Source organism: Asterias rubens, chromosome 7 (genome assembly GCF_902459465.1).
Source record: "Asterias rubens chromosome 7, eAstRub1.3, whole genome shotgun sequence".
NCBI classification, from domain to species: Eukaryota; Metazoa; Echinodermata; class Asteroidea; order Forcipulatida; family Asteriidae; genus Asterias; species Asterias rubens.
In genome coordinates, this window is record NC_047068.1 from 4236890 (window position 1) to 4256662 (window position 19773).

The 19773-nt window shown below is 37.6% G+C and overlaps 1 protein-coding gene across 3 annotated transcripts; it reads left to right on the top strand.

Annotated features, from left to right (window-relative positions):
* The first annotated feature begins 348 nt into the window (after window positions 1-348).
* LOC117292603 (serine hydroxymethyltransferase, cytosolic-like) lies at window positions 349-9103 on the top strand. Of its 3 annotated transcripts, none has more exons than XM_033774713.1 (8): window positions 349-618; window positions 1959-2197; window positions 2426-2784; window positions 3761-3973; window positions 4407-4520; window positions 4925-5047; window positions 6444-6671; window positions 7399-9103. In XM_033774713.1, exons 1-8 carry the CDS (start codon window positions 544-546, stop codon window positions 7557-7559), a joined length of 1512 nt encoding a protein of 503 aa, XP_033630604.1. In that variant the 5' UTR covers window positions 349-543; the 3' UTR covers window positions 7560-9103. The 3 variants fall into 3 exon arrangements, with proteins under 3 accessions (XP_033630604.1, XP_033630605.1, XP_033630606.1); XM_033774714.1 differs by lacking the exon at window positions 349-618 and adding an exon at window positions 891-1033; XM_033774715.1 differs by lacking the exon at window positions 349-618 and adding an exon at window positions 1303-1326.
* The last annotated feature ends 10670 nt before the right edge of the window (window positions 9104-19773 follow it).

Here is a 19773-nt window from a genome sequence, read left to right on the forward strand (position 1 = left end):
TTAAAGGAGTTTCCTCTACGTTGTCGTTGGTTATATGAGATACGATGAATGAATAAAAATTGACGATGTTACTTTATTTCCAATTTCCCTTTAAATTCTCGAGAGGTGGGGGTGGTCGTAAAACAAAAGATAACATTGGCGCTCGATCCCTTGCTCGTCCCAAAAAATGTCTTACTAAAAATTACGCATTAGAATAGCTTCTTTGTGCGTGTGCGGGGGGACGAAGTTGGGTTGCGCAATAATGGGTTCGAGATTCTGACATGCTACCTTGGCGCGCCAATTTTCTACACTGGCATGACTGGTGACCAGACTCAATCAATTCTCAAATCATTTATAAAACCCGGGTACCAGTAGCTCCATGCGCAAGAAGTGGCGCGAGAATTTCCCACAGGGCCCACATATCACATGTATGTGTTGTGACAATTTGCATAGATAAAAGATAAATCGATTGTATTTAATCTATTATTGGTCAATCGTTGTCGGCTGATCAGAATCTAGTTATCTTAACTCCAGAGTCGCTTAACTGATTTGAACCAATTGACAATGAGTCAAGTTTCAGTGCAACCATCGGCAGTTGATTCAACGAACGCAAAGAGACAGAAGCTGTGTGACGAGACGGTGAGTTCAAATGTTTTTTCGGTAGTGTCAGGACTGTTTTGGCGTGCACGATCGTAGTGACAGAAGTTGCTTTGACCAAAGCGCTAATCACGCTCAAGAAATAATTGCTGTGGAAAGGGCTAGCGAAATCTCAAATCATGGACTCGCATGATTCCATTTATAACGTTCCACTAAGCAAGGTCATTCACTCTTTTAAGACATGCTAGGTGCCCGCGCCCCTTCCCCTCGTGGTGGAAAAGTACCTCGGCCCCAAATGAAAACCATGCCATCACTCACGCTCATGCTCCCACCACTACTAAGTACAAAGCATAGGGCTTTTACAGTAGCACACTAGGTGCATTGACAATGTGCAGTTATTTCTGTTGATGTATTCACCTGGTCGGTATTCACCTCAGTCAGTCTGGTCTTGTATACAGTATGTATTTTATTTTGAGTTGTTTCTCAATCTTTTAAATAAGCTAATAATAATCATAATTAATAATAGTAAATGCATGATTTTAAATGATTTCAATTTAAAAACATAAAACACTGCCTGCCTGACATACAACAAATATGGTCCAATTAAAAAAGTACTGCATTTTGAGCAAGATATCATTATCAACAAGGAGTCTTGAGTTTAAGTTCAGAATATCAGATGTCATGATGGAGTGGAGGAGAAGCATTATACATATTACACTTAAATAGGGGTTTCCAGTTTTGCACAAAAAGGTTTACTTTAGTTTAACCAAAGGACTATAATTATAAAATAATACTAATCTAGACTTTTAATAGGCCTACAATTTACAATTACAAATAAGCATAAAATGATTTTTTTTTCTTAAAACATAACAACAATGACCTAGAATTTAAGAAAGACTATCATAACATGTGAAATTTATACTAGCGGTGCCGGTAGGTTGTAAAATAAAATTGGAAAAAAAAGCTAAATTGAAAACAATTTAAAATGGCCGTAAAGCTTGGGAATTAATTGAATTGATGGGTTGTGTATGCATTATATTATGCTAATTTTTATGAGAACGGTGACATATGTTTGTGTGTGCCTTTGGGGTGTGCAGGAGCTATCTGGCTGTGTGCACAGCATCTATTCACATTAATTCAAATGAGAAACACAGGCCTTGGACCTGTGGTACATGTGTTGATTTCAAGCCCTGTAAGTGTAATGCATTGCCAAGTATAAAGCACTACACTACAATACAGTTTTTATAATACTCTCAAGTAATGCATCACAGTCACTGTACTATATAACTTGAGTCTCACTTGAGTTACATGACAATATTTCAACATAATTATTTTTATTCTGGACATTGCAAAGGTAGTCAAACATCTCGTTTTTTTTACAGAAACAATCGGGAAGTATGACTACAAACGGACAAACCAACGGAGCAGGAGGGGAGTGGTTCGGAAGTGAACCGCTGGCGACCAATGACCCGGCAATCGCAGAAATCATCGTCAAGGAGAAACAGAGACAGAAGTGTGGGCTGGAACTGATTGCCTCAGAGAACTTCACAAGCCGTGCTGTGCTGGAGACACTTGGATCGTGTCTTCAGAACAAATACTGTGAGGGTTATCCAGGAAAGAGGTGAGTTTCAATGAACTTTGAAAGTAATTTTGACGAAAGGGTGTTATATATGAACAAGTAAAATTCAGGCCTGAAAATTGCTGCATAAAAAGCTTGTGAGAGATCTGTAGCCAAACTAAACAGGCTTTAAAGAAAAGTAATTTTGACAAATTATTTGTTTGACTGTTTCGCTGATTATACTGACGCATGTTTTAAACTATTTATTTCATTCATTCCCCATTAAAAAAGGTACTATGGAGGCACCCAACACTTTGACGAGTTGGAAAACCTATGTATAAAGCGTGCACAGGAGGCCTACCGCTTAGACCCCGCAGAATGGGGCGTCAACGTCCAACCCTACTCTGGATCGCCAGCGAACTTTGCAGTGTACACCGCCCTCATTGGGCCCCACGGTCGCATCATGGGGTTGGACCTGCCGGACGGTGGTCATCTGACCCACGGGTTCATGACCAGTAAGAAGAAGATTTCGGCAACTTCCATGTACTTTGAGTCCATGCCATACAAGGTGGACCCCGCCACGGGTTTGATCGACATGGATCGCTTGGAGGAGAACGCTAAATTGTTTCATCCACAAATGATTATTGCAGGTAAGCAACCAGTATTGCCAATCAGGCCTTCAATTTCGTTCTAAAAAGGGCACAGCAGTTTTCCTCTGGTAAGGGCAGTTCTATGATGACAATTTAAAATTCCCGAAGCCGTACCTGCCCTCGATCCAACACCACTCGGTGGAAAACAATTTGTTGACAGCTCTGTCAGACAAACTTTATCTCATTCAGACGGAATCAACAGCTTCTTTCCAGACAAACTGTAAACAGTGTTTGAACTTACATTAGTAATGAAATAGTTTGTCTGCAATCCCTCTCCAGACTTTGAATTAAGTGGTTGCTGGAGAATAGCAGTTCGGTTGGAACAGAGCCAATATCCCCCTTTTTCAGGAGGGGGGGGGGGGGTTGATCAATCTGATAAAAATTTTTTTTTAACACTTTATAATTGACACTTGGCACAGCATTCCTGAGCATTATTGTTATTGAGACAACAATATTTACCAATACAACAGTTGTTTACTGTTTGTCTGAAGATTCAGTGAATAGATTCCATCTGTAAACAAGATAGCTTCTGTCTGGCTGAAAGTTGAAATCATGCTTGTCGAAAATGTATACAGCTGGTTAAAGTCTGCACTTTCAAAAGGGACTTGAAAGTCAAAGAAAATTTATAATTTAAGATAATTAAGGCTGTTTCATTTCATTTTATTCACCAGCAAACATTCAAATACAAAAACCATATTACAAACATTTTCAGATATTTAGTACAGAGCAACCCCGCCGGGCGGCAGATGTTGTCTGAAAACCTCCATCACAATAGTCTAGGCCAGGGTTTAAATTTTGCCTGCTATTTTGAATCAACTTGGCTGCTGTGCTAAAATACCCCCAACCCAATGGCCATCCAGTCAAGATGTAGTGAGGGGGTAATTTGGGACACCCTTCGGGCGTGAAAAGCGCTATATAAAAAACTAACTGTTATTATTATTAATTAGTATGATTGTCTTTAACATCTCATTGTTAGGCATCAGCTGTTATTCACGTAACCTGGACTATGCTAGATTCCGTAAGATCGCCGATCAGCACGGAGCATACCTGATGGCTGATATGGCTCATATCAGCGGACTCGTTGCCGCCGAGGTTGTTAACAATCCCTTCGAGCACTGTGACATCGTCACCAGTACGACCCACAAGACACTGCGTGGACCCAGGTCTGGCATCATCTTCTTCCGCAGAGGTAAGATTGACATCAGTAGATGAGGAATGAAATGTTAATAAGCAAACATTCCTATAGAAATTTAAAGTAAAGCCCCACCAAGGTACAGACAAAGCAGTCGGGTTACCGTAGCCAACAATGGATGGATAAAAACAACCACCAAGGAGCCCAATAAATTAGGGTTCAAACTGATGAAAAAAAATATCATGCTCTTTTGATAAAAATAACCAGAATAGAGGAAAGATTTGAGGAGACAAAACAAAGTGAAAAATGTTCTTCCTTTATTTTGACTGTTTTGAAAACTGCAATAGAAATTTGTAAAACAAAACCCATAGTTTATGTACAGGGTGTGTACAAATTTGTCCATTTTGTTAATTGACTATTTGAATACTAATATCATTGTACCTTTCTCTGCGATTGTCAACTCTGATAACTTGTCCTTTTTGTGTGTTAGGACTCCGTAACACGCTCAAGAATGGTACACAAGTGATGTATGACATAGAGAGGCCAATCAATGAAGCAGTCTTCCCAGGTCTGCAAGGCGGCCCTCACATGCACGCTGTAGCTGGTAAGTTTGACAAGTTTACCAACCTTAATAATATAGGGCTCATATCCCTCACTCAGATCAGAAGCTTAAAATATGAGACAAATTCCTTTGCATAGCACCATGTAATAGTCTGCAAGGTGCTGGGGCGCAATATGCTGCCAATCAAACCTGGAACACCGGGAAGAACCCCTTCTCTTTTCGATGAGTTCACCGTGTTCTTTTATGTGCATTACACAACACATGGGACCAACGGCTTTACGTCCTATCTAAAGGATGCAGCAAAAATGGTCAAGTGTCTTGCTTAAGGACACAAGTGACATGACTGGGACTCAAACCGACACTCCGCTTAGCAGCAACAGTTGTACCGTTAACTATTTACCTGAACATTTATAACAAGTTAATTTTACTGTTTCCTATTTCTTCAGGTGTTGCCGTTGCTCTTAAACAGACTATGAATCCAGAGTTCAAGCAGTACGCAGCCAATGTCATCCAAAATGCCCAGGTCATGTGCAAGAAACTTGTAGAACTTGGGTACAAGATTGTCACAGGTACTTATTATTCACTGTTATTTTAGTCTGGTGCTTGTGTGTTTGACCGGCAAAGCATTGGACAATATTGTTTCCTGTCATTTAAGGGGGCAAATATTATTTGCCGCCCACCCCCCCCCCCTCCCCCCACCATTCCAGTTATCAAAAATAAACTTTCAACAAATCTGCTGGAAATGTATGGAATCATAACATTATTTACAACAGGCTGGCAACCGACTATGGGAGACACCTGTAAATGGACCCTTCCAAAAGTGCACTTTAATCTATAGTAATAATGGGCGGTTCGCTTCAGTTCATTCGATTATGAAATATACTTAGCAGCAGTGCTATGATATTGATGCAAATGATCAAATAGATAGCAGCTGAAAAAATACAGCATGTTGCTTAATGTGATGTTCTGAATACAAGTCATACTATACACAGATAGACTTTGACCTCGAGTGTCAATATGGTAGTGTTTACTCAACACATGTCCAGTTAGGAGGAATCTTAAAATAGATCATTGCTCACCCGACTTTTTTTCCTTTACTTGTTGAACATCCAATGCAGGGACACAGAAAATCTGTTCGCAAAATCACAAATGATAATGGTTAGCTGTAAAGACATGGTACACATGTAGTTTGGGATTTCTTGCCCATGAAAATGTTGATTTGGATGGTGACATCACGATCCTGGTTCATGTAGAAGACAGGGTAAAGACCTTTCTGTCACAATGTCACAGACCAAGTTTTTACCAACTGAGCTTGGAAAACTATAAAAAGCACAAAAATGCAAAGAAAAAACAGATGGCCACAGTTTATAGCAATGTCACACAACTGTTCAAAAATAGTGTTGAATTTGTTGGATACAAAGCAAAAAATTATGAGAGATGTTTTGTTTAATTAAAAATATTGAATTTGGTCGGAACATCTGTTAAAACAATTTGCTAACATTCGATCATCCATACCAAACAGGGCTGTCTGTTTATCAACAGTGGAAAGGTCTATCTTATGTTGATCAGCTATTTTGAAATAAAATCAAAGATGTCTGCCACTCATACTTTACAGCTTATCAAAATGTTTTTCCTTTGTCTAAAAGTATCTTGAAGTCAATATAGCTCTGTGAGCAGTAATATATTGATGCATAATTTATTTAACTGGAGGTTGTTCGTCCAACTACATGTATTTGCCCGGCCAGCCGTGTTGCTCAAAATTTTGCTCGATATTTTTTGCATTTTTGTATTCTTAAAAAATAATTCATCGTCTGTTCCCTGTAGATCCTTTGATTGTGTAAGTCTTTAAATGTTTGTAGGTAAATAAAATTAAATAAAACAGCACTTTATTTTCAGGCGTCCAGATGACACATTTTGTTATGGGATTCTAACAAAGTTCTAAAATGTTGTATTCCTGTCTGATAGGTGGCACTGACAACCATCTTCTCTTGGTTGACCTCCGACCTACCCAAGTGGGAGGAGCTCGCTGTGAGAAAATTCTTGAGGACATTTCAGTGGTGTGCAATAAGAACACGTGTCCAGGAGACCTGAGCGCTTTGAAGCCAAGCGGCTTACGCTTTGGAACTGCCGCCCTGACTTCTCGTAATTTGACCGCTGAGGACTTTGAGAAGGTGGTGGACTTCATTGACAAGGGTGAGTAGTAATATATCATTGGAAATTAACAACTCTTGTCCTGTTAGTGCCTTTAAAAAATTACAACTTTCTCACTGGGTCCCCTTTACCAAGGAAAAAATACCTTGGTGCCCTTGCCCTTTCAAAACTAGACAGCGAAACTTTAATATTTTTTTTTATTCCAAAAACTTTAACATTTTCTTATTAAAAAAACTTCAACATTATTGGAAAACATAGCTAAAAACTACAAAAAATGACTGACAAGTATATATAACAATCTCACTTGGGCTTGTACATACCAAAAACAACTCGACTCAAAGACTGAAACTTAAACCAAAAACTTTAACATTTCCACTGAGTGCGGACGGCCGGACAGACAAAATCGGTATTACATAGGCTCGCATACTGCTAAAGCAGCTCGCCAAAAACTGAGCATACAGGCCTGCAATAGTCAGAATTGATTTCGTTTTTCACTGAGCAGTCAAAATAGCTCTCCCCTTTAAACAAGTATAGTGGAACATGCCACTGAGAGATGAATGGTTGTTTCAATATGCCAAGACAATCAAAACATGGCCTTGTTCAAACAACATCTGTGTTAAGTGCAGATAGAAGTACTCCATGTGATTGTTAACAGAGCCATGAAATTGGGCCCTGTATTTGATGAAAAACATTGATAATCAAAATGCAGCCATTTTGTATTTTTACATCGGATTGTTGATTAACAAGCTTTTGGTTTCTTCAAATACAGGCATCAAGCTGACCAAGGAAATTGAGCCACTCTGCGGACCTACCTTGAAGGAGTTCCGTGAGATGGTGGCCACCAACAAGGAGGTCCAAGCCAAGATTACCGTCTTGAGAGAAGAAGTCGAAGACTTTGCCAGCAAGTTCCCTCTGCCTGGATTTCAGTAAGCTGCGCTCTGGCAAACTCCACAACGGTAACCACCCCAAAGATGTCCGTTTGTAAAACAAAATTGGAGGAAGTTTAAAACGTCATTTATTCATCCTCAGAGAGGAAATAAGAGAGAAGAAAATTTCAATGCAAAGTAATGTAAATTTAAAAGTTTGGTTCATTGGATTGACTCGTTTTTTGTAACATATTGAGCATAATCCACATGGCTTAATTTTGTAACACTTGTATTAAGTACTAACATTTATGTGTTATCATGAACATTTATGTGTTATCATGAACATTCTCTCTTAACAGTGGTCCACTAGCCACATTGGATCAGGAACAAAACACCTGAGGTTCTGGGCTTGGTTTCACAAAGCGCGCTAAGATTAATTTTAAAATGTGTATCAAACTTACTTGCTTAGCAAAGTGTGATCAAAATAATATGATATATGGACCAGTGAAAGGACAAGCAAACTGGTCCCGCTAGCTTGTCACTGAAAAAAAGTAATGGCAAACCCTGTCATGCTAAGCAGAAGCAGGTTCATGCCATTAATGCCTGGTAACCCACATTATTGACACTGATGTCATGCTGATTTTTTAGCTAAGCAACATTTTCTGCTTACTAGCATTATGTAATTGAGCCCAGGAATGAAATCTCATGTGTGCCACGCTTAATATGTGTGTGTTTCCATTGTTTCATCTTTCATTGTCCTAAGATGACAGCTGGACTTTGTCTGTTGCTGCCTCTGTATCATTTTGTTGCATTGGAGATTCCTGTGCCTTAATCTTCATGCATTTTGCAGCGTGCAGCTATTTTATTAACAAACAAAAAAAAATTAAATTAAACCATGCAGTGTGTAATTTAATATCTTCTTAAGTCAAACATACTGAACAGTACGTATTCTTTAAACAGTACTGTGACCCTAAGTTTACACAATTTAAGTCATGGTGTGGACAAGGTATGGAAATTTTCACTTTTGGTTAAGTTTCACTTCATTTTATCAGAACCATGTGATATTATTGAGCGCTGGTCTAGCCAAACTGAGGCTAGTAGACAAAAATAGTTTGGCCCCTGTTGTGAAATGAAAATTAGTATTCATTATTGCTGTTGCATACAGGGGACATGACCAATATGGTAATCTGAATTATCTTGCACAGCCTTACAAATTTGAATTCATTTTCATTTCATTTGTTATTCAGTTGAATTATCACAAAAATGCTTTGTTTGATTCAGTTAAGATAGTTAAATTTGTAACAATTTTCCATTTCCTAAAGAAATCATTTAATCTACTGAAAAAAATCTTAAAAATCATCGATGTGAAGGTCACAAATTTAAATATGAATTCGTCCAAAACTTAAAACTTTGTTTATTTATTTAAGAATTGGCTGCATATTCACTTTTCATTCTTAACTTGCCCGGTGCAGTGTATAACTATTTCTATGGTGTCACTTGTTTCAAAAGGTTAACAAAATTGTTTGCATTATTGTAGAACAGAAAATTATGGGCTCGATTGTTGGACAAAATAAAAGCTGTAATTTGCAAGGTTGTGAAACACCCAAATCAGTCTTGAATTCATTAAAAGTTATTTTTGTATAAAACGAGTGAGTATACAAGCCACAAAAAGTTGTTGGCCAAAAAACATCTTCTGTCGTCATTCAGCAACTTTGGACAAAGGTTGTATAATGACTGTTGGAAACATGAACGGTTTATGTTGGTCATTCTTGTGTAATGTAAATCACAATGGGTTCAAGATAAATCTTCTAATCTGGTTTACTGAAGATAAGCCGGAATGATAATAAGGTGAATCCTCTAACGCTTGTTTGCATTTTGCAATATAGGAATATTAAGTCACATTTTTAAGGGTAAAAACATTTGTTTCAGAAGTTGATTATCTAAGTGCTTTATGCGCTCAAGTCATAATCTTAACGCAAACGACAACGCATACAACTGTCTTATTGGTAATGATAAAATAACTTAAATAGGAAAACAGAGAAGAAGAACTAGCTGTTGCAAATGTAACCCGGAAAAAGGGTACACTTAGAAAATGAATGAATAAAGCTAAATAAAAATGCTAACTATGGGGGCACTCGCTTGAACAAATGAGAAAAACCAAGATCGGATAGGGCTAAGACGCGAGGAAATGCAAAAAAATAGAAACAGTGACTCAAAGTGTAGGTTTCTCAACAAAAACAACTAAAAATAGCTTTATTGACTATAAATCAATCAACAAAAGCAGTATTAAACAATAAAAACCCCTAGACCAAAACGAATGGACTTGGACCTCGCACTTGAAAATTACTCTGTTTGAAACCTCAACTTAAACAAAGGAAACCTAAACCAAGAGCTATTAAAAAAGACTCAACTAAACCAAAACTAAAATACAAAACACAGTTAAACCAGAGTTAAAACTAAAACACAGTTAAACCATCAAACACAGTTAAACCATCAAACACAGTTAAACCATCAAACACAGTGCCAAAGAAAAGTTACAAATTAAAATCAAAATGGCTTTAGGATACCGAGTCCAAAATAGCAGAAAATACACTTGAAAGATGGCAAAATTACATGGTGAAGAAAATCACACTTAAGAAGAGAGCTAAGAACACATGTGCTCCCTGCGCTGCCAGGCTGCTATCTGCTTATTTACATGTACAGGATGGGTCACTACACTACCTAAGGATTAAGAAACTGTTTACCAACATGTAACTATTTCTCTAAGAAATAACAACCTACATGTACAGGGGTGCAATAAAACAGCCGAAGGGACAATGTAAACAGGAAAAGCAATTAACTAGAACCTGGAATTAACTAACTTGAATAATAACACAATGCATTTTCTACCCCTACTACACAAACATCCAACTTCATTCCACAGTTCAGTGGCAGCTAATTTGGATGAGCGTGTTCTATGAGTTATGTAATACGGTGGAAGTGACTTTGAGTTGGAATTTAAATTTGTGGAGGGAATCAAATCACAATGGGGACCATTTGATTTTTCTCTTATTTTTTGTCCCATGTTTAGAAGGAATGTATTATAAGTAAACTACGTCCTGTAGATAATCTAGGCTGTGCCGTTGCAAACAATAAAGGGTAAATGGGTAGAGATTATTGTAATGAATGGTTAAAGGCAGTGGACACTATTGGTAATTACTCAAAATAATTATTATCATAAAAACCTACTTGGTGACGAGTAATGGGCAGAGGTTGATGGTATAAAACATTGTGAAAAACGGCTCCCTCTGAAGTGCCATAGTTTTCGAGAAAGAAGTAATTTTCCACGAATTTGACTTCACGACCTCAGATTTAGAACTTGAGGTCTCGAAATCAACCATTTAAACGTCCACAACTTCGAGTGACAGGGGTGTTTTTTTTCTTTCATTATGGTACTTGGGTGCTAAGGTTTGTGTAGTCTTGAAGTCAAGACGGTAATTGTTAAGCGCGGTGTGTAGCTACAGCTTGGTGTAGCTGCGGGGACGATACACACACCCTCGATCCCAGTATGTGTGTGTCGCGCTACCTACGACTGTTGCATGTGTAACATCGCACTGTGACTGTTGCATGAAAGGCAGACAAAACGACTTGTCATCAAGTGTAAGGTTTGAGGTGTTTGAGTTTCAAGGTTTGTGGTGCTTGGGTCCTAAGGTTTGTGGTGATTGGGTTCTAAGGTTTGTGGAGTTTGGGTTCTAAGGTTTGTGGTGATTGGGTTCTAAGGTTTGTGGTGATTGGGTTCTAAGGTTTGTGGTGATTGGGTTCTAAAGTTTGTGGTACTTGGGTGCTAAGGTTTGTGGTGATTGGGTCCTACGGTTTGTGGTGCTTGGGTCCTAAGGTTTGAGGTGATTGGGTCCTAAGGTTTGTGGTGATTGGGTTCTAAGGTTTTTGGTGCTTAGGTCCTAAGGTTTGTGGTGATTGGGTCCTAAGGTTTGTGGTGATTGGGTTCTAAAGATTGTGGTACTTGGGTGCTAAGGTTTGTGGTGATTGGGTCCTAAGGTTTGTGGTGCTTTGGTCCTAAGGTTTGAGGTGATTGGTTCCTAAGGTTTTGGTGCTTGGGTGCTAAGGTTTGTGGTGATTGGGTCCTAAGGTTTGTGGTGCTAGGGTTTGTGGAATTTGTGGGTGCAAAGTTTTTGGTGCTTGGATTATAAGGTGTGTGGTGCTTTGTGCCAAAGTTTTTGGTACTTGGATGCTAAGGTTTGTGGTACTTGGGTTTCTAAGGTTTATGGTGCTTAGATTCTCCGTTTTATGGTGCTTGGGTTCTAAGTTTTCTTGTACTTGGGTGCTAAGGTTTGTGGTGCTTGGGTTGTTCAGTTTGTGTTGCCTTGGTATTAGGCTAGAGTATATACAAAAAAAAACACTCTCTTTATCTTTGAAAATCTGATAAATTGAAATATTCCCAGCCGCAAATATTATTATTGGCTGTACCAAGGGGCTCTTACATTACAAGACAGAACATGAACACCGCAAGAATAAAACTTGCCTTAACATTTGGCACCCCTAAAGATGGTACCCGAGGCTAATGCTCCCCTTGCCATGCACTAGGCCCTCTACTGCTGCATTATTTACAACAAGTGTATAGTTTTTCTTATATCAGGCAGGCAAGATACTTGGTCCTTGGGAAACAAAGTTAGATCAAGGACAGGAGTACAAGGGTTGACCCACATGTACAAGGTGTAGGTTTTAATAGACTTTTCAGTCTACTTAATACCAATTTTAAAGATTTTTCCACAGGCATTTTTTGGAGGAAATCCTGTCTTACAAATGCCACCAAACAGGACATATACATGTAGTGTTGTACATATGTCCCATTTGAAGGACAAAGCACGTGGGTTCAATTGATTGCTCAAGGACTCAAAGGACATGAATTGGACTTGAGCCCACACTCTGACAACACCAGATCACAAGTCAAGTGCTGAAGACCACCCAGCCACAACATTCCACAAGATTTCCCTAATGCAATTATTAAAATAGAGGGCGCTATGTTCTTTTAATGGAAGTTGCTATGTTCTGTGTTACAGAATTGATTCATATGAAATTCAATGCTCTGTGGGTGCCTTTTAGCCCTGGTAGGACGCTAGGTGCAATTCAATGGGGAGTCCAAGTAGGGCTATAGGTGCATCTTTGGGGCAAGGGGATGAAAAGAAATTGATTTTGAGATGTGGACTAAATCAGAGAAAACCATTTGGGAATTTATGTGCTTGCAGCTAATTGAACTAGTTGGTCTCAGTCATCAACGTCCACAATTAAGGGTTGAACCAAAATACTACATCTACAATTCTTTACTACATAGGCTAATTCCAGGGCAGCTTAGTCTGGCAATAATATCAGTTTAAGAGGATTTAGGACAAAAACAAAGACAGTGAGGCTCCGTTCAATGATGTTCAAATAGTATTGAGCAGGGTATTTTGGAAATACAATAATTATTTGCCATACACAAAGGGCTTCTACTAATAAAGTAAAGTGTCTATGACTACAACTTACTTGGTCTTTCTCCAGATTCACTTCTTTCTCCAAGACTTTCTCCAGCCACACTCAGGCAAAACACCAGCACATCCCTCCACCATCTCCACAGAATTGACTATAGTACATGCAGTAATAGTAGGGTCTAGATAGGGCTTATGTACCTTTCCCAAGCACAGCTCACAGCAGACTACCTGCACCATAGTGTTTTGAATTGGCCTCCACACTTGACAATAGAATCATGGACAATGGATGAGATGGAATGTTGCTCACCCTGCCAAGACCAAATTAAATAGGAGGGGCAGGGAAGGAGGATGGAAAAATTCACTACAATATGCTTTGGGAAATGGGAACAATAAACTATGTCGGGGTAGGGTTGACGATGTTTTTCTCCCCTTTTCTGCCTCTCCTTTTCTCTTTATCAGAAAACATTTACACTTACATTTGTATCCCAACATATGCATAAAATGCAAGTGGTCATAAGCTGCAAGAGAATAATGAGTGAAAGAACACCCTTGTTCTTTGTGTGCTTTCAGATGCCTAAAAAAGGCTCAAGGCATGAAGACTTTTATTTGAGTGAGAATTTACCCCTTTCTCAAAAACTATGTTACTTCAGAGGGAGCCGTTTCTCACAATGTTTTATGCTATATCAACACTCTCCATTTCTCGTTACCAGGTTAGTTTTTTAGGTAACAATTGTTTTGAGCCCCCTGACAATATCCCCACCTTTTGAGTGCACTTCTGTCAGGTCTTGTCATCAATAGCCAACAGCACTTCAGTGACATATATCTAAAGATGGTGTTACAGCAACAAACAGCTCACAAGTGCCATTAATCTCCCTTGCTTGGATGGACTGCTTGGTGCACAAGGTTCCTGGAGCAATATTCTTTACGAATGTAGAAGTTAATATATGTTAATGTCATGTGTGTGTGATTCAATTTCTGCTGTACATAAATAAAACCTGCTTTCGTGTTGGCCCATGGACTGAATTAAAGATGAATAACAAATTTTCAACAGAAATCCAGGTTCTTCTCACTTGTAATGTGAACGTGATCACTTAGTGAGGAGTTGTCAAGCTTTTCAATGATTTTCAGGAATATTTTGGTACAGATCTCCGTTTGCCTCTAATGGTTGCGTCTTCCCAAAAATAGGATAACGCAGGGGGGGGGGGCCACTTTCACAAAGACCTTAGATTGATAATGAGTGCGAATCAATCTGAACTGCTAAGCAAAGTGGGACGTCACAATACAAATTAAACTATGGAAAACTAATCTTAAGATGAAGCTTAGTCCTTCATGAAATCAAGCCAAGGGATGGATTTCACAAACAGTTTAGGCTAGTCTTATCTCGAGTTAGGACGAGTTACTCGTCCTAACTTATGACTAGTCCCAGGAGATTATAAAAACTTAAGGCTTGTCCTAAGTTAGGACGAGTTAGGACCCAACCCTTGTGTTTTAAGACCTAGTTTAGGAAATTGAATAAATGAAAAAGACAAGACAAGAAAAATTTCACACAAAGTAGAGATTTCAAAATCTTTATTTTGATATTTCAAATGCTAATCACATACAATTGTGACCCAATAATATGAAACCAAAAACATTTGCTATGACTTCATACACAATCACTCTAAAGACAATTGTTTAATATATATAAAAAGCAGCTACCTTCCAAAGATAGTTTAACAATTTATTATTATTTTTTTTTTTTAAACATTTATTTTTTACTTTCGTATATACCATGACTGTATAACAATACTTCCCAAAAATTATTATCAATTTGGGGTGTAAAAAAAAGACAAATTGACTGGCAGGAGCAGTGTTCAAACCCAGAGACAGGGAAATAATATATTCATAACAATGTACATCTTATAATCTAGAAGATACATGTCTTAACTACAAGGAGCTTCTTGGGAAAGTATCCTCAGCACTAGAGAAGTAGCTCAAAGAGCACATTTTCACCGGGCGAAAATTACAGCATTTTTCCCACCTTGCAGACAACAAAAAGGTATTCGGATAAAAGTACCGACTCTAACCTCCATGGTATTTGACAACATGTAGTTTAACTTGGGTCCCTTGCTTAAGTTTAGCATGGTTGTAAAATGTAGCAATGTTTGACAAGATTTTGCAAGAGAACTTGATTAGTATAACAAACTGTTGTCTTTTCACACGAGGTACATTTTGTAAATTTTATGCTACAAAAAATTCTACAATTTAGCAAGGGACCCTTGCTAAGTTTCTCTCATGTGAAAGGGGTTTAACACCTACTTTCTATTAAAAATTCACTCCTAGTCTTGATAGTGACGCTAGTTTATAAAGCCACCAGTAGAGGGCGCAACATCTACTGGCTCAAAGAGACTACTGGCTTGGAGAGACTGGGCAAGTTTAATACTGATATATTTTGTCCATTAACTTGTGTTCTGATTGACTAGTACATTTACAAAAACGAACATCGCCAATAAAGACCAATTCACTCCCCTTTATAAGACATTTTTCCCCTAAAAATACTTAACATTTTGGAAAAGACCTTTTTAGAACAACCGTGTCCTTGGCCCCTCTGAAAATGGTTCAGGAAATGAGTTGGTGTTTTAAAAGTGATCAGAACATTTTGCTTTTAGAGCTTGGGATCTTCTCACTGATACATTGAGATGGAGAACCGACTAATGAAGAAGCACAAACAATTCTGCATAGAGAAACACAAACAATTCTGCATAGAGAAAATATTACTTAGCAATTGTCTACTTAGCAGAAATGAGAAAGATATGAGAAAGATACCAGTCTTAAACTGTACATGTGACATGGTAGTTTGGCTGGTAACCTTATTCTGGTATAAAGCATGATGCTGTTGTGCTTAGCAACTTTTGTGCTTAAGCAGCTCTATGGGCCCTGCTGGGCCCAACTTCATAAAGATGTTTAAGCACAAAAAGTAGCCAAGCACATCAACATTATGCCGACAGTCAAAATATCATGTACCATTTGTTTATGGTGTCCTGCCAATGTTGTGCTACTGTAAGAAGAAAATGTGTTCAGCAATGTTTTCCACTTTAGTAGTTCTATGGCAAGAGCGCCACGAAAGGACAACAAGTAGCTTAGGCACAAAACATATGTGCTTCAGAGAATACGGTTACCAACCGAAAAATTCTCTCAACTGTACCGCCTTTGACTGCTAGCCTGCTCTATTTTCTAAGCAGAAATAAGCTGAGCACTTGTGTCTGCTTTTTAGCAGCTCTATTAATGTGGCTCCAAGTTTGTAGCATCATTCAAAACCTCATAATTTTGACCTCATCACAACATTAAGTGCATTACGTTTCAACGAAAAATCCCCGATGGATGTTGATGAGATGGCAAGCTTAAATTACCACCTTTAGTTTTACAATCTGAAAATGAGTTTAACCATACAGTGAAGGCACTTTCAAGAAGACACCCAGCCTGAATCACTTTTATCTCATAACCATTAAAAATATATAATAATAACTCTTGTTTGTCCCCTTATTGTTAATTTCTATTTGATGTATTTTTATTACATATTTGATGTTGGCATTTGCAATTCAGTATTTAGCTGTGATACATATTTAAATAAGCCATTTTTGAATTGAATTGAATATGCACTCAAAGTTATTGAAAAATATAAATTTATTTGAGGGCCGTCAGAAGTTCTGAAGATGAAATTATTTTCTTTAAAACTAATCCAATATCCTAGAATATGCAATTCATGCTAACAGCACTCAAGCAAGACAACAATTTCATTGCTGCCTGTATAAATAGATTTGCAATTTCCACCACCTTTTCACCCTGCCCTTGCCCTTACCCCCGAGAAAATATTAAATAATTATAGAGGCTCTCCTCTCCCCCGCTTACAACATCAGAGTCAGTGGTTCTCTGATTAAAAATACAAAATTGTTTACCACAAAAGCAGCACCTTCATCATTCAGGCCCAAATTTTGCCCAGAAAAAAAAAATAATAATAATAAATTAGTTCTCTTTTATTACACTAGCGTGCAATGAACACTCTAATCCATCTTTTGCATATTTCATCAGGTATCAAATTAACATTTGATGTGTTTGTGTGTTACATTGCGGTCGGAGAGAACTACTTGAAGTGAGCAACACAGCGTGGGCAAAGTCTCCTGTGTGTTTACTAATGAAAACAAGATTATCATCTGCATTGGAACGATCGTCTACCCAGTAGTCGAGACCTGGTTCAGTATATCATTCTCATTATAAGGCCAAGTACAAAAAAATACCAGTTGGTCGTCTCGGTTTTTCCAGAAAGAGGATGAGGGCCTTCTTTCTAGGGAGACTGCCAAGCATTTTAATTCATTTTGAATTCTTTTCAAGTCACCGCTTACTTTATATAGTTACAAGTTCTAAAAAGATTAGTACATTTAATGAGAAATATACCAAAAATTTGTCTTTTTAATGAAAACAATTTAAAACAAAAAAGGGATAGTGCAGCAGTTGATAACGATACTATTAAGCTAAAGAAATAGTCCCAGCCAAATATATAATTGATACCTCAATATGCAATGCCTTAAATCATACATAAAAAAGGATGCGGCTTTAAAAAAGGATGAGGGAGGGGATGATCAACCGGTTTTTGTTTTTATTTGGCCTAATGAGAGAGACACTTTCAGCGTCTATGCTGAGACCATCGATGCATTCAGTGATTGCATCCATCACCTTGTGCTGCGTAAAGATTCATAACCCTATCAGCGTATTCAATGCAATTTCATCAGGGTCGTTTTAATGACTCGCAATTCACTTGCCCTGGTTCTTAAAGTGCATTACGGCAGTAGTGTACATCAAGTGCAAAATTAAAGTAATTTTGTTGGCGCACTTTATTCACCGTTAAAGTCACTGGACACTATTTGTAATCGCTCAAAATAATTATTAGCATAAAACCTTCTTGGTAATGGGCAATGGAGAGCTATTGATATACAACATTGTGAGAACGGCTCCCTCTGTGAAGTAGTGTAGTTTTTGAGAAAGAGGCATTTTTTGGCTCACATATTAAAAGACTTTTAAAAGCCTTTTTTTAGGCGTCTGAAAGCACACAAACTGTGCAACAAGGGTATTTTTCTTCCATTATTCTCTTGCAACCTCTATGACCAATTGAGTCCAAATTTTCACGTATATTATTACCAAACATGTCCAATGCCTTAAGTGATCAAATGCCCCTTAAGTTCAATTTCAGAGACTGGCTATTCCAGAGTATATTATTATTAAATTGTTATTTTTTCAATTTCAGAATTCAGCAAATGCCAAGCATCATCTTCAAAACTATTATTATTGATGAGTATACAGTGCTAACACACGTCTGTGTATGGGTAAAAAATCGAAATTGATAGTCTTTATCCTGATGCAAATTTTAATCTACTTTTAAAGACAGTGGACACTATTGGTAATTGTCAAAGACTAGTATTCAAAGTTGGTTTATCTCAACATATGCATAAAACAACAGGCCTGTGCAAATTTGAGCTCAATTGGTCGTCGAAGATGCGAGATAATAATGAACGAAAAAACACCATTGTCACACGAAGTTGTGTGCTTTCAGATGCTTGATTTCGAGACCTCAAATTCTAAACTTGAGGTCTCGAAATCAAATTCATGGAAAATTACTTCTTTCTTGAAAACTACTCACTTCCGAGGGAGCCGTTTCTCACAAGGTTTTATACTATCAACCTCTCCCCATAACTCGTTACCAAGTGAGGTTTTATGCTGATAATTATTTTGAGTAATATACCAATAGTGTCCACTGCCTTTAAATAACGAACAAAAATAAAATAAATCAGAATTTAACAACACTGTCAAGAAAATAGTTATGAATAAAACGAAAAGAGAAAAAACATAAATTGAAAATTAACATCATGGAGTGTTTTTAAATTGACATGCTGTGCACAATTATCTGCTAACGTTGCACATAATAAATGCCAGTATACTGTCTCAAGGATCGCAATCCCCCCCGGAAAGAAGGTGGTGATACTTCACGCATGGTCTAAATATATTATGACATATTCCTGCATCTTTATACTTCACCCTTAGGAGTCAAGCAAGTGCCCTTCAACACTACTGTACTGTTGGGCTTTTTTGCACCCCCCCCAAAAAAAAAGAAGATTCCTCAGAATCAAGCCCAGCTAATACCTGTAAGTACGAATGCGAATGCGGATCAAGTTTTGACGTCAGATGGCCGTTTTTGCAGCTAATGTTTCACAGAAGTCAAAGTATAACTCATTTCAACTGGTGTAAATTATTTGTTGCCAATTTGTGACGTCAAAATTGGTGAAGAATACTTTAACATGGTTCAAATATGCAAATGAGTTATTATGTACATGTTGCAAGTTATTCATGCATTGTGTGGCAAAACATGGCATAATCAAAAGTCATTTAAATACACTATTTCATGTAAAAAAAACCACTATCTGTCAAAATTTATTTATGAAAAAATTAAACCCCTCTAAATTTTGTTTTTTTAGTTACGTTGTAATGAAAAAAAAGCTGCTGAATTATTGCACCCAATAAGAACATTACTATAATACATTAATATGCTTAAACATTATTGAGATTTCTTTTACTGTCATTACAGTTGACTACAAAAACCTTAAATAAGAATATAGATATATTAAATACTTAAACCAACTGACACTTAAATTTTAATTTTTACTCTAATGAATAATATTGATAAGTAGTTCAAATGTATCTCTTGGCATTTTGGTTTTTATTCCAAAAGGGAATGAAATAATAACAATTTAACACTGTAAATGTAAAAACGTCATTAGGACAATC